The 16,187-nt window shown below is 45.5% G+C and overlaps 1 protein-coding gene across 1 annotated transcript in view; it reads left to right on the forward strand.

Moving 5' to 3' along the window:
* The window catches only part of TIE1 (tyrosine kinase with immunoglobulin like and EGF like domains 1), a 242,227-nt gene that overhangs the window by 165,754 nt on the left and 60,286 nt on the right, over positions 1-16,187 (forward strand). The window contains exons 13-14 of the mRNA XM_086952186.1: positions 13,947-14,237; positions 15,846-16,039. Of these exons, the coding sequence (XP_086808312.1) occupies positions 13,947-14,237; positions 15,846-16,039 (485 nt within the window). The remainder of the gene's footprint in view (positions 1-13,946; positions 14,238-15,845; positions 16,040-16,187) is intronic.

Genomic DNA, 16,187 nt, shown 5'->3' on the forward strand with positions numbered 1-16,187 from the left:
TATCCATTACAAGTTTGTTCAGAGGTACTACTATACCCCGGCGAGGAAACTACGGTTTCATTTGGCGGAGGATGACAGGTGTGTTAGGTGTCGGGCGGAAGGCGCTGACTTTTTGCATTTGGCTTGGAGCTGTGCGGGGGTTTTGGAATATTGGACTCAGGTTCATGAAGCCCTGCAGGTTATGGCGGAGGACGGGGTGGCGTTTGACCCCTTAGTGATGTTACTTGGCTTCTCTAAGGACGTACCTGCCTCTCACCGTAGATTTGTTGACGTGGCCCTGTTGCTGGCTAAGCGTAGGGTTGCTTGTAGCTGGGGTCGTGGTAGGGTGCCGCGCTTTCAAGACTGGGTGACTGACCTCATTTACTGTCAGGATCAGTACAATATCTATTCTGACTTGATGCCTGTTCGATGCAGACCAAAGGATTTTTGGAGTCCGCTCCAGGTGTACCTCCTGACCAGGGCTGTGCGAGACTCTGATTCTGAACCTGAGGACCGCGAGGGGATAGGTTAATGACATCATGATGGGCTGGGTTTTGCACAACACCTGCTGTTCTTCCGATATCGAGGGGGGGGCTGACTGTCTCCTTTTCCTGCGAGCAATTGGGGGGGTGGGAGTCTCCCTTCGGACTGGTATTTTATCGGGAATCCAGATTGTATCCCTGTGCGTCACCTTCATTTCCTGTGTTCCTCATATTTGTGTCCCCTCTGGCTCACGTGCTCTCCGCTAATGTACTGTATTCATATTGCATTGTCTTATTGGCTCGCCTGCCCATGCTGGATCATTGTATTCTAACCTCTATTGCACATTTCATTATTGCTCCTGTACTTCCTCGTGTCTCCTTGTTTATTTTTGTATGCTTTCTAGGCACTGACGTACCAATGTAATGGCCGAATGTGATTGTATGTTTTGAATGTACACTTCCTTTGTACCTGTTTGTCTCCAAATAAAGGTTTAAAAAAAAAAAAACTTTGTCACAGAGAAACAAGTTTGTTCCCCGAGAGTACAGGGTGTTCATGCCCCTCACCCCCAATGACACCAGCCACCCCTGTTTACACTGTCAAGATTTCTGTACCCCCTCTTTGGAATGAATGCAACACAACATTAATCTCGCTCTGTTAGGCATGGTCTGCCCATGGAAAACCTCTTGGATCACACGTTGTGGAGAAGTAATTGCCCGTTGTTCTCCATATAAAACTCCTATGACAACATAACACCTTGTGTTCCTAAGAGTGCCCACCCAGCCCTGGAAGTAGGAAGTAATAAGCGGGTGAAAGGTAGACCCAAGATGGTGTAATACGGATCAGTAGTTGGAGAAACCTTCGGTGTTTGTAGGGAGTCTTGCCCCTACTGTGGAGCCAGGGGTGGCTTCTGGAAGGGCAAATGATTTAAGGAGGCAAGTGGCCATTGAGGCCACTCAAGCTCACTTATAATAGCTGGTTTCACAATGACGATACGGTGCAAGCTAAGATCAGCCATGCATAGTCCGTCACCATTAGGAGAGCAGCAGACGTGTTGAGATGCTTCCAGCACAAAGAACAAAGATGGCAGCCAAGGAGGCCTGCTGCTGGAATTTGGACAGAGTGACACAAAATAGGTTTATATTAGGCCTGGGCAGTGAACTTTGCTCTGTTTGCGGAGTTTGTGGAGTTTTCTGCACTCCGCGCAGCTCACAGAGTGCAGAGAACTCCGCTTCGCGATGTGCAAGCAGAGTTTTTTCCCCCTAGTTAGAATTCTACCCGAGCGGCAGGAATACCAGCACAAACTGCAGTTCGCACTGCACTCAGTCATTCGTGGAACTTCGCTGAGTTTTTTTGTAACTTGGCGGAGTTCCGCGTAGCAAATCTCAGCGAACTACGCCAGTGGCTCGTGTGTCACCCAAGAGCTAATAGTTCACACCGACACACACCACTGAACAACTGCCATGTTGTCATTCATTCCTTCCTGGTATTACTAGACCGAGGCTAAGAGATTCTTCATTTCTGGTCCAGCTTCAACACAATCCTTGAAACCACCAAGCTCGAATGAAAGGGCGGTGTCAGTGTCTAGTCCCCTGTTCTTTTGTGGCTTCCTACCTCAATCTTATGGCCAAAAGACTGCGGCAGTCATCGTCCCTGTGGTTGGCCAGGCATTGCTAAGGCAGTAGGTCTCACTGTGTGCTTATGATGAAAATCTGTCTAGACAACCAACAAGTTCTTGATTCAATGTGAAACACTTAAATTGGTAAAAACAGAGAGATCTGCAAATCATATGAGTGGCCAGGTGACAATTTGAGGTCTGCTCCATTTGCAGAGCACCAGAACAGTCACATGTTTGATGGTGTGGTGGGAAGCAGGCAATGGGTCCTATTTACAAAGGTATTTCTGTTTGCAAATTCAACTTTATGACTCGAAATACCACTTTCATGTCTCCCAGTTGACAAAGGGCTTCCAGGTGGGTGTACATACATTTAGCACTGCAGATCTCTCCACAATGTTGCACTTGTAAAGACTACTCACAGCTCAGGAAGTGGACATTCAAAGGGATGGCTTCCTATTGAAGATTGGGAACTGCCACAAACACTACCATTTGTGATGATGTAATCCTTTTCCGCCCTGAAAAAAACATGCATTTCTAGAGGATGTTCCATCCCTCCTGTGCAAAGCTCAATGCTCTGTACAGAGGAGGTGAAGTTGTTCCTGTGCCGAGTTCTACGCTATGCACAGAGGAGATTCCATTGCTACTGTAAAGAGTTCAATGCTTTGTAGAGAGGAGATTCCATTCCTCCTGTGCAGAATTCGACGCTCTGTACAGAGGAGGTTCCAATTCTCCTGTATGGAGTTTTCTCTGTGCTATGCACAGAGGAGGTTCCAATCCTCCGGTGTGAAGTTCTATCTATGCTATGTACAGAGGACGTTCCAATCCTCCTATGTGGAGGTCTATGCTATGCTATGTACAGAGGAGGTTCCAATCCTCCTGTATGGAGTTCTATCTATGCTATGTAAAGAGGAGGTTCCAATTCTCCTGTATGGAGGTCTATGCTATGCTATGCACAGAGGAGGTTCCATTCCTCCTGTGTGGAGTTCTATCTATGCTATGTACAAAGGAGGTTCCAATTCTCCTGTATGGAGATCTATGCTATGCACAGAGGAGGTTCCATTCCTCCTGTGTGGAGTTATGTCTATGCTATGTACAGAGGAGGTTCTAATCCTCCTGTGTGGAGTTCTATCTATGCTATGTACAGAGGAGGTTCCAATTCTCCTGTATGGAGGTCTATGCTATGCTATGCACAGAGGAGGTTCCATTCCTCCTGTGTGGAGTTCTATCTATGCTATGTACAAAGGAGGTTACAATTCTCCTGTATGGAGATCTATGCTATGCTATGCACAGAGGAGGTTCCAATCCTCCTGTGTGGAGTTATGTCTATGCTATGTACAGAGGTGGTTCTAATCCTCCTGTGTGGAGTTCTATCCATGCTATGTACAGAGGAGGTTCCAATTCTCCTGTATGGAGATCTATGCTATGCTATGCACAGAGGAGGTTCCATTCCTCCTGTGTGGAGTTCTATCTATGCTATGTAAAGAGGAGGTTCCAATTCTCCTGTGTGGAGTTCTATGCTATGCACAGAGGAGGTTCCAATCCTCCTGTATGGAGTTCTATCAATGCTATGTACAGAGGAGATTCCAATTTGCCTGTGTGGAGTTCTATGCTATGCTATGCACAGAGGAGGTTCCATTCCTCCTGTGTGGAGTTCTATCTATGCTATGTAAAGAGGAGTTTCCAATTCTCCTGTGTGGAGTTCTATGCTATGCTATGCACAGAGGAGATCCCAATCCTCCTGTATGGAGTTCTATCTATGCTATGTACAAAGGAGGTTCCAATTCTCCTGTATGGAGATCTATGCTATGCTATGCACAGAGGAGGTTCCATTGTCCTGTGTGGAGTTCTATCTATGCTATGTACAGAGGTATTTCCAATCCTCCTGTGTGGAGTTCTAGGCTATGCTATGCACAGAGGAGGTTCCAATCCTCCTGTGTGGAGTTCTATCTATGCTATGTACAGAGGAGGTTCCAATCCTCCTGTATGGAGTTATATCTCTGCTATGTATAGAGGAGGTTCCAATTCTCCTGTGTGAAGTTCTATGGTATGCTATGTATAGAGGAGGTTCCAATTCTCCTGTGTGGAGTTCTATGCTATGATATGTGCAGAGGAGGTTCCATTCCTCCTGTGTGGAGTTCTATGCTATGCTATGTACAGAGGAGGTTCCATTCCTCCTGTGTGGAGTTCTATGCTATGCTATGTACAGAGGAGGTCTCCCGAAGATCCTTGCCCACCTGCCACCCTTAAACTTAATCCTGATCTCATTGGATCCAACCTGTCCAAAATATTTAACTCCATGTTAAATACCGGTATATACACCCTGCTATATGGAAAAAGACGGTGATCAAGCCCCTCATAAAAAAAGCCAACATCAAAATAAAAGAGATCCTACCTCTAGCATGGTCCGACCATCATGCTCTGATGTTTGAAATTCTACTTAACTCCCCCACACATACAACTGCCAATACAAACTCTGGGACGTTCAAATCGTGGAAAGATCTCGATAATCAATCACTCATCGAAACCCTGTCATCCACGCAGCCAGCTATCTCCAAGGATCCTAACATAGCTGCTAAAGAATATACTCATTGGCTTACCATAGCCATGAATAAATTAGTACCCATAAAATCTATCTCCAAAAATCGCAACTCCCCTTCGGCTCCCTGGTTTACCAATGCCCTTAGACATCAAAAACAGATATGTCGTAATCGAGAAGGACATTGGAGAAAGGCTTATACTGCCGAGGACAAATCTCTCTACAAAAACGAACTTGCAATATATATAAAAAAATAATTTGCAAGAAAAAAATCTTTACTACTCTACTCAGATCGAGCAAGCTAAACACTCTAATAAACAACTATATCAGGTTGTATCCAAACTCTCTAAGCTACCTCCTCAATCACTGCCTACCCCCTCTCAATTGTTTTGTAATAACCTTGCTAGCTTGTTCTATGATAAAGTAAAAATATCTACACCAATTTCTCTCATAGGAATAAAGATCGTTCTCATCCGCCTCAAATTACCTTACTAAAGCCCACCCAGCCCATTTTTAGGCAGTTTCCAGCGACTAATATATCTGAGGTTTCCAAGATCATGACCACCATCAAATCAGGCTCAGCCTATGAATCCTGTCCTCCTCAAATTCTTCTTCCTGCAGCAGACATAGTGGCCTCCCAAATTACAGAAATTTTCAACTCCATGTTCTCCACAGGGGTTTACCCCACCATCTGGAAAGACACCCTTCTTAAACCCCTTTTGAAAAAACCTCACCTGGACGCTGAGGACACTAATAACTACAGGCCCATTGCCAGCCTGCCTTTTGCAGCAAAATTAGCAGAAAAACTGATGAATACACAACTATCTCAGTACATCGAAGATCACTTCCTATTAGATGACACCCAGTTTGGCTTTCGTAAACATCATAGTACCGAGACAGCACTTATCAAAGCCACTGACGAGAAAAGAACCATTCCCAATCAACAAGGGACGGCAGTACTTATCCTGCTCGACCTATCCGCTGCCTTAGACACGGTCGACCACAACATCCTGATCGACCGTGTCAATGCCATAGGCATCCAGGATAAAGCTAAAGATCTCCTTGTCTCCTTTCTCTCTAATCGCACCCAAATGGTACAACTGGGCAATTTCAGCTCCTCCCGGATGACACTCCCCTGTGGCGTCCCCCAAGGCTCATCCCTAAGTCCTACTCTATTTAATGTCTATGTGACAGACCTAGCAAGGGTCATCAAGGACTTTGGGATGAGCCTAACATCTTACGCGGATGATACCCAGCTGATTTTAGCAATAAAAAACACCACAGATAAAATTGCGGCCAATTTTCATCATGGCATGGTGACCATTAGTAACTGGATGACAACTAACTGTCTCAAGTTAAATTCCAATAAAAAGGAAGTAATGATATTCGGAAACCTTTCCCCTAATTGGCCAGGAGCATGGTGGCCCACTGAACTGGGCCCTCCGCCCATACCAGTTACCAAAGTAAAGAATCTGGGAATACTTCTAGACGATAAATTAACATTTGCTGCACAAAATTCTATTGTCTCAACCGCGTTCTACAAGCTTAAATCCATCAAGAAAATCCTTCCCTTCCTTCCCCCCAACTCAGGTAACACATTGGTTACTGCTTTTGTCATGTCATCTGTTGACTATTGCAATGGACTTTTCATCAATGCTCAGCGGAAAGTTATTCATAAGCTACAGTCTGTACAAAACGCAGCTTCAAGAATGCTTTCTGGTACCCCAGAATTCAAACCAATCACCCAAGTGATCAAAAACTATCACTGGTTGGTGGTAAAAAATCAAATTAAATTCAAGGCACTCTGCATAGCCTATAAAACTTCCCGTTATCTAGGGCCCCATTTTCTCATGAAATCCTTGGCATTCTATGCCCCCAATAGAGCACTACGTTCTATGAATGCCTTGTTGATGACCGTGCCCCGGACCAAAACAGCTTCATGGGTTGACCGCCGTTTTACTGTCGCTACAGCTAAACTGTGGAACTCGCTTGAAATCGACATCAGATCCTGCCTCACTCTCACTGTTTTCAGAAGAAAAATAAAAACCTGGTTATTTAACCAATAATTATCACTACCACCACTCTGGTCTGCCTCCGTCCACAGCGCCGAGACGCCCTTAGGCATTTGTTTGTGCTTAATAAATTTCATAAATAAATAAACCTCCATCCAGCTGACACAGTCAGTTACAGACCCATTGCTTCGCTGCCTCTTCCAGCTAAAATTGCAGAGAAGATAATGAACACTCAACTGGCAAGTTTCATGGAACAACATCACTTGGTAGATGAAACACAATTCGGCTTTAGAAGGGGACATGGCACAGAAACCGCCCTCATCAAAGCTTCAGATGAGATCAAAAAAATAATGGATGCTGAAGGAGCGCCGGTTCCCATCCTGCTGGACCACTCAGCAGCATTTGACATGGTCGACCACACCACCTTGATCGACCGTGTCACTCCACTAGGTATTTGTCATAAGGCCAGGGCCCTCCTCGCGTCGTTCCTGGCTGATCGTTCACAATCCGTCACGCTTGGATCATTTGCCTCCCCTGCATTCTCCTTTCCATGCAGAGTACCCCAGGGATCCTCGCTAAGCCCGACACTGTTCAATATCTATGTGTCGGACTTGGCGAGGCTCATCAAAACATACAACCTGGTGCTTACCTCATACGCCGACGACACTCAACTTGTGTTAGCCATACATAACGATGGTGTAAGGGTCGCAGCCAACTTCCAGAATGGAATGCCTGCCATAAGCTCCTGGATGACCAACAACTCCTTGAGACTGAACTCCAGTGAGACCGAAGTTATGATCTTCGGTAATCTCTCACCCGCATGGTCATCTCTCTGGTGGCCATCAGACCTAGGTTCTCCCCCCTCTCCAGTCACAAAGGTCCGAAACCTTGGAGTCATTTTTGACGCCAAACTAACTTTTATGCACCATGCAAATTCGGTGGTATCATCAGCCTTCTACACCATCAAAATCATAAAAAAAGTCTCCCATATCTCCCTGCCTCAGCCGCCAAAACACTCATCGGTACGCTGGTTATGTCAAAAGTAGACTGTTGTAACGGGTTATTCATCAATGCACAAGAAAAGGTTCTGGAAAAGATCCAGCTGATTCAAAACGCAGCAGCAAGGCTGCTGACAGGCACTCCTAAAAGTACGCCTATTTCCAAATTTGTCTGCGAATCGCACTGGCTACCAATTAAAAATGGATCCAAGTTCAAGGCCCTCTGCATAGCATATAAGGCCATACACACCACAAGGCCTGATTTTCTCAAACAGTCTCTCCAACCGTACATTCCACAGAGACAATTGGGGCCCTCCAATGCTAACCTCCTTGCCGTTCCCCACACTAAAAAAGTCTCTTGGGTCGATAGATCCTTTATAGTTGCCACCACTAAACTCTGGAACAGGCTTCCCTCACACATCAAGACCAGCCCCACTCTGCTTCTTTAGGAAGCAGATAAAAACCTGGCTCTTCAATCAGTGATTCACTATGTTCGCCTGCTCTTTAATCAGTCCACCAGCACCAAGACATCTTTGGGTATTTGTGCGCTCTACAAAATGCATAAATAAATAAAATAAATAAATCACCAAGACGCAAAGGTTGCTGGGAAGTGTGTGAGGGACAGACTTTGTTATCCTGATTCACACACTACAGCTAAAGAGAGATGGGAGGGAGGGGGGAAACCCAGCAGAACCTACACATTTTAATCAAGGTGTCTTCTAAACATCTTGGAATTTACAAAAAAAACAAGGAGAGCAGTTTGATTTGTTTATCTCATTATCTTTGTCATTGGCTTAAGACACATTAATGTGATTTCGTACAGCAATTTTTACACATTTTACTTCCAAATCAGAAAATAGTGAAAACCCCAAGGTGTGAATTGTGTTGACTACATGTAATCCCAATGCAGGCGTGATCTGAGGTTTGTACCTCACTCAAGATTACTGTGGTGCTCAGAATTAGCCCATTAGTGGGAAACCTGGGTTACACAAGAGAACTGAATTTCCATTGGCGTGACCAGCTTCATACTCTCTGCTTAAACCTGGCTGCTGTACTACGCACTCTCCACTCAGGGAGAAACAGCTACTGTCCAAGGATTGAGACATTTGATGGAGTGAAACTTTATGCTTTTATATTATCAAATGTATGTTCCAACAGAGGTCCAGAATCACTGCTGGGTTCTGAGGTCAAACACTTTAGGAAACCACTTGTGGTTGGGCTGAAACCATTTGTAGTGAGGCTTAAACTACTTTTAGTCAGGTTGAAACCACGTGTGGTCGGGCTGAAACCACGTGTTGTCGGGATGAAACCACTTGTTGAGCTGAAACCACTTCTGATGGGCTGAAACTACTTGTGGCCAGGCTGAAACCACTTGTTGTTGAGTTGAAACCACTTCTGATGGCTGAAATCACTTGTGTTCAGGCTGAAATCACTTCTGATGGGCTGAAACCACTTGTTGAGCTGAAACCACTTCTGATGGCCTGAAACCACTTGTGTTTGGGCTGAAACCACTTGTGGTTGGGCTGAAACCACTTCTGATGGGCTGAAACCACTTGTGTTCGGGATGAAACCACTTGTGGTCAGGCTGAAACCACTTTTGATTGGCTAAAACCACTTGTGTTTGGGCTGAAACCACATGTGGTCACTGCTGGGTACAGAGCTCAAACACTGGGAAAATGCTTGGGGTAGGGCTGACACCACATGTTGTTGAGCTGAAACCACTTCTGATGGGGCTGAAACCACTTGTGTGTGGGCTGAAATCACTTGTGGACGGGCTGTTACCACTTGTGGTCAGGCTGAAACTACTTCTGATGGGCTAAAACCACTTTTGTTTGGGATGAAACCACTTGTGTTTAGGCAAAAACCACTTGTGGTCGGGTTGAAACCACTTCTTGTCAGGCTGAAACCACTTGTGGTCGGGCTGAAACCACTTCTTGTCAGGCTGAAACCACTTGTGGTCGGGCTGACACACACCGCTGGACATATCCTAGATGTCACTTTTGCTAATACTGAACTATCCAGAGCCGTGGATCAGTGGATGACATGGAGCCATCTTAAATTGAATGCTTCAAAAACTGAAATACTCACGTGTGGCGATTGGAAACATTACAACCCGCTTGCCGCATGGCCTGATGAACTGGGATCACTGCCTAAAGTATCGAAGGAAGTAAGAAACCTCGGAACGACCATGGACTCCAAGCTGTCGATGAATGCCCAAGTGGATAAACTAGCAAGATCAAGCTTTGCTACTATAAAAGCGCTGCAACGAATTTTATCTCATTTGGGATTTCCACACAAGGTCCAAGCTACCATCTCCCTTGTTCTGTCCAAACTCGATTATGCCAATAGCCTCTACCATGGATCACCTTTAACAACCATGAAAAGACTACAACGGATTCAGAACTCGGCTGCCAGACTACTCTTGCATATCAAATCGCGAGACCACATCTCCCCTGCCTTGAACGCCCTGAATTGGTTACCAGTTGCCAGAAGATCCACATTCAAGCTGCTTTGTATCACCCACAAAGCAATACATGGAATGAGACCACTCTTCACCAGGAATAAAATCACCAAACACATTCAAAAAAGGAACCTCAGCTCTAAAGGAGCATCTCGCCGCAAAATCCCACCATACAAGAAGAAAACCATGGGTGGCACATCCTTCTCTGTTCAAGCAGCCAAACTATGGAACTCTTTACCCCCCAACATAAGGTCTACCGACAACCACCTTATCTTCAGAAAACTACTCAAGATTTGGCTCTTCCCCACATAAGCACCATACGCAACAGAAATTTACAGCATATCCTTCTCTGTACACGCATTTTTTTTCACTATAGATATGTACCTATCTTTGTGTATTACTTTGTATAAACATGTAAAATAATTATGTTATTGAGAGAAAAAAAATAATAATAATATTAAATAAATAAAAATCATCTTTGGTCTACATGTACATACTTCCATTGTACATCTATGTACCTTCCATGTACTTGGATCTGTGCGTCTGTTACTTTTTTCCTGAAAAAGCATATCCAATGCACTACCCTATTTCTCATCCTGTGCCTCTATCAATATCTTTAATCTACATATACTTACCTCCTTTATGTATCTATATACTTTTAATATAATTATGGATCTATATATTTCTCACTTTCTTCTAATTTAGCATTTCCAGTGCATTACCCTATTTCTCATCCTATACTACGCTCAATATATCTTCTAGCCCAACCTTCTGACTCATTCCAAACTTCTTCTACTACTCCTTCCAATGCACTACCCTATCTCTCATCCTATACATCTATCAATATATCCTCTATATCCACTCTCTCACTTATCCCAAACCTCATACCACTACTATGATTGCCAAAATAACCCTTACTAGACTCTCAAGTCTACCCCTCCTTGCAACATCTGACACCTCTTTAACTATACCGATCCCCTAAAACAAACCTTTCTAAACTCTTTCCTCTGAGTCCTCCTCTCCAAAACTCCTTTTTACTCATCCAAAAGCCTCCTCCTATTGCGAAGACCTAAGAAAAAAAAAATATTTCACTCTTTTATCCCTCCACTATCCTTTTCAATCGAAATTAACAGACTAACATGTTCACTTCTCAAATCCCATATTAAACTATACCAATATACTTCCCACCCACTTCTCAAATTACTTCATTTTTTTTTTACTATACTAATTTTCAACAGTAATCCTTTATGGGTTCCGGAGTGGCGTGCTACACGCCAGAAAAGCAATTCAACATCCATCAGGGGTAACAAGTGCTATATGAATGCAAATCTTTCTTCCCCTTTTATCCCCCCGCTATCCTTCTCACTCCAAGTAACTGACTAATATCCACCACTGAAATTATTTCATATTTCACCATATTAATTCACCACTAATCCTTTGTAGGCTTCCTGAATAGCGTGCGTCAACAAGCGCTATATAAATACAAACCTTTGTCCTCCTCTATCCTTCTGCTATCATTCCAAATCCAAATAACTGACTAACTTATCACCCAATTAAAATGTACTTGCATGTTTCACTATACTAATTCAACACTAATCCTCTATGGGTCCCGGAGTAGCATGCTACTCGCCGAAAAAGCGCTTTGACGCCTCGTCAGGGGTAGTAAGCGCTATATAAATGCAATTACAATACAATACAATACTTGTTGATCTGAAACCACTTCTGATGGGCTGGAACCACTTGTGTTTGGGCTGAAATCACTTGTGGTCGGGCTGAAACTACTTCTGATGGGCTGAAACCACTTGTGTTTAGGCTGAAAACACCTGTGGCCGGGCTGAAACTACTTCTGATGGGCTGAAACCACTTGTGTTTGGGCTGAAACCACTTGTGGTCGGGCTGAAACTAATTCTGATGGGCGGAAACCACTTGTGTTTGGGCTGAAACCACTTGTGGTCGGGCTGAAACTAATTCTGATGGGCTGAAACCACTTGTGGTCGGGCTGAAACCACGTGTGGGGCTCAAACCACTTCTGATGGGCTGAAACCACTTGTATTTGGGCTGAAACCACTTGCATTTGGGCTGAAACCACTTATGGTCGGGCTGAAACTACTTCTGATGGGCTAAAACCACTTGTGTTCTCTACTGGGTACTGGGGTCAAACACTCTGCGAAAACACTTGTGGTCAGGCTGAAACCACATGTTGTTGAGCTGAAACCACTACGGATGGGCTGAATCCACTTGTGTACAGGCTGAAACCATTTGTGGTCGGGCTGTAACCACTTGTGGTTGGTCTGAAGCCACTTCTGATGTACTAAAACCACTTGTGTTTGGTCTGAAACCACTTGTGTTTGGACAAAAACCACTTGTGGTCGGGCTGAAACCAATTCTGATCAGGCTGAAACCACTTGTGGTCGGGCTGAAGCCCCTTGTTGTTGAGCTGAAACCACTTCTGATGGGCTAAAACCACTTGTATTTGGTTTAAAACCACTTGTGTTTGGGCTGAAACCCCTTCTGGTCGGGCTGAAACCACTTCTGGTCAGGCTGAAACCACCTCTGGTCGGGCAGAAACCAATCCTGGTTGGGCTGAAACCATTTGTGGTTTGGCTTGAGGCTTGGTTGGAAGCATTCTTTAGTTGAGGACTTTAGGATTCACAAGGGTGTGTGGCGTTCACTGACTTATAGGCTGTTATACCAGCAAGGTGGAGCCTAAAATTTGGATCAGCCTGGAAGTAATGCAGAGCAATACTCCTCTTCTGTTGTGCATTGTCTCTTCCTGTTAGAGCCACATAACCAGAGATTAAGACACACAAAAACACAAACACTCATCAAGTTTAGTGTTTTATAGTTTCTAAGGTTATCCCACTAGACGGCATGGTCCAGATGCTTGTCCGCAAAATTTTCAGACTTCCCGATAGTTATCTATTTATCTCTTGACACCACAAGCTCCTACCTTGAGTCCAGAAGCTGGATCAAGACTAGACCTGGGCAGAAGTTTAACTTCGTGGAATTCCACAGAGTTACAAAACTCTGCAAGATTCCACATAATTCTGTGAACGCGTGGAAATAGGCACTGGGATTTAGCACCGGGACCTCGCTCCGCTCTTACATCACCATGAACTGCAGCACGCAGTGTGCCAGACGGCGCAACTTCCTGAGTTGATTTTGCTGCCTCTCTAGTAGATTTTCTACTCCTGTCGCAGCTTTCTAACTATGAATGGTCACGACCTCCCACGTTGGAGAAATCTAGTTGAGTGCCCTCTTAACAACCGAAAATCAAGCTAGGGGATGCCAAATCTCGCTCGCCAACTTACTGTTGAAAAGCGGTGCGTGATAAACAACTGTGCTACACCGTGGTTGGCAGAGTTTGGCCAGAACTTTGTGTTCGTGTCACAAGCGTAGCGTAGAGTGGCCAAAACTCTGCTGGCTAAGTGGAATATACCACCCATCCCAAATCAAGACCACATGATCCTTTTGCTGAGACAGTGATATCATCTGTGGAGTATGACATTGTTTTTGGGTTATCTTATTATTTGGTAAGTGCCCTAGGGTTCAAAGGTGAAGCTAGATTTGACAAGAAGAGGGACTGTGAATGTATCACACTTAAACAATGTGAGACCTTTTTTTTAGGTGCTACCATCTGTACTCAACTGAGACAAACCAACTACTGTTTTATTGGGGCTTTGCTGTTGATCGCAGCATAAACTGATCTGTGATTTGCAGTATATGTATGGTTGTTTATTGGATAATGCTTGTGAATGAACCAGATAATACAGCATGGAGGCCTGCCCCAGAGCCTCGATGCCCTGTGCAAGCCTGAAGCCTGTGGGTCATCTTTACAGTTGCACTGATTTCTCGTTGCCAGGTCCATCGCCGCCTCGAGACCTCCATGGCAGTGCCCTGTCTGAAAATTCGGTGCAGCTGACTTGGTCGCCACCCGAAGACCCCAATGGAGGAATCATTAAGTACACGATCGAGTGCCAGGCGATGGCAGTGCCCGGCGAGCAGAAGTGGATCGATACCGACAGTGAGAACGAGACCCGAAAACTCATCGCCGGGCTGAACGCCAGCACCGAGTACCAGTTTAGAGTCCGCGCCAACTCTAGGATCCCAGGAGACTGGAGCCAGCCTGTGAGAGTCCGCACCCACCATGAAGGTAAGGTTGTTAGTGCGAGGATGGCATGATCCAGTGGCGTAACAAAACTTGAGGGGGCCCCCTGCAAAGTACAAGTACTACCAGTCAGGAGCTCTCAGGTCAGGGGCTGCCATTGGGGCACTGTGCTGAAGGACCCTCTCGATTCTCCACTGGTGTGATCCAGAGGAAGAGATGTGGTGCAGTGGCCAGGTCGGCTAACTCCGGAACACGGGGGCTCATGGTTCGATCCCCGACGCCGTTGGCTGGTTAGCCCAGCACCATGTGACTTTAGATAATAGCTTGCTTAATCTTCCCGACGGCCCCAGCACTTTGACACCCTTAGGGGTAATTGTTTGCGCTTTACAAATACTGGTATTATTATCAAAGAGGGGGGCTGACCCCAATCCTGTGGAGAAAGGGAAGAGGAAGTTATACTTCAGCAATGCAGGTAGAGGGTTGAGGGAAGAGGCGGTCGAGCCCTTACCTTGGTTGCCAAGGACACCAGAGTGGTGGACGGGCCAACGCCAACTCCTGTGTGAGAGGAAAGAGATGGCCACGGTCTAGGGCTGGGAACAAGAGGTGGGAGGGTAAGGACAGGCCAGTAGTGCTGAGCACAGGAGCTGTGAAAAAGAGATGGGCTAATCTCTGAGAATGGATCAAGGTGCACGAAGGATGATAGGACCTGCTTCTGCTGGGCCAGAGGGTGTGAACATAACCTGTGTAGGTGTCTGGTCAGCTTCAACCAGCCTGGACAAGACACTCTTGGGTCTCACCTGCAGAACCACATTGAAAACATTAACATGTCTCCACCCCTGTGCGGTCTCAGCTCAGAGTCAAACATGCTTTGGAAAGTGCAAGAGCTGCTGGTGGCTGATAGACTGCTCACACCAAGAGTTATTCATAGAAGAGAAGGGACACTCCAAGTCTGAACTCCAGAGTGAGGAAGAGGATTTGTTTAGAGAAATAATTCAGAATGTGTCTCTGAAGGATGTGCGAAATGTTTGTGAATAGTCTTTGCAAAATTATGCCAAATGTCAGGTGAATAAAGGTGCTCTAAAAACCATATATGATGCGAACAGTAGCCGCTAGCGTGTTAGCTCATGTTGTTTCCATGTTCACAACATAGGATTTTCCCCCGAGCAGAGGACAAATGACATAGCATGTTGTAATGGCGTACTATCAGGCATTAGTGTAACTTGAAATGTCAGAATATATGCATCAATACACTGGCATAATGATAATGTCACCAGGTCCTAGTCTGAACCAAGAGATGTACAGTCCAGGCGTGAACCATTTGCCAACTGCTGCAGGTCAGGGTTGAACTCTAACTGGATAAACAGATGGAACAGCTCAGGCTTGAGCCCTAAAGCAAGCTCATGTCTCACCCATAACATTATGAAAAGAATATACAGCCCAGGGTTGAACCCAGAGTGATGAACAGAAGGTAAGGCCCACCCTTGTAGTGATGACCAGAAGGTGCAGTCCAGGTCTCACCCTTAAAGAGAAGAGAACACTAGATGGACAGGTTTTGGTACCCCAAAATGGTTGTCCCTTTGACTCATCCTGGTAGACAGCACTGTAGGATAAAGCTCCTCTTTCCAGTCATGTTCCTCCTCCTTCTTTCTACAGATCTGCAGAACCTCCTCCCCAGCATGGAGAGCCGGAGCCCGCAGGCCGCACGGGGCAACCAGAAGCTGCTGCTGGCGATCATCGGCTCTGTGTCGGTCACGTGCATCACCATCATCATCGCACTGCTGGCCCTCTTCTGCATCAAGAAGAACTTCTTCCATCGACCAAGGACCTTCACCTACCAGACTGGATCTGTGAGTAGAAATCAGCGCACTCCTCATCGCTGATGGGTGACCCCTCAAAACATTGCTGACGGGTGACTCCTCAAAACACCGCTGACGGGTGACCCCTCAAAACACCGCTGCCGGGTGACCCCTCAAAACACCGCTGACAGGTGACCCC

Source organism: Lissotriton vulgaris, chromosome 1_1 (genome assembly GCF_964263255.1).
Source record: "Lissotriton vulgaris chromosome 1_1, aLisVul1.2, whole genome shotgun sequence".
Classification (NCBI taxonomy): domain Eukaryota; kingdom Metazoa; phylum Chordata; class Amphibia; order Caudata; family Salamandridae; genus Lissotriton; species Lissotriton vulgaris.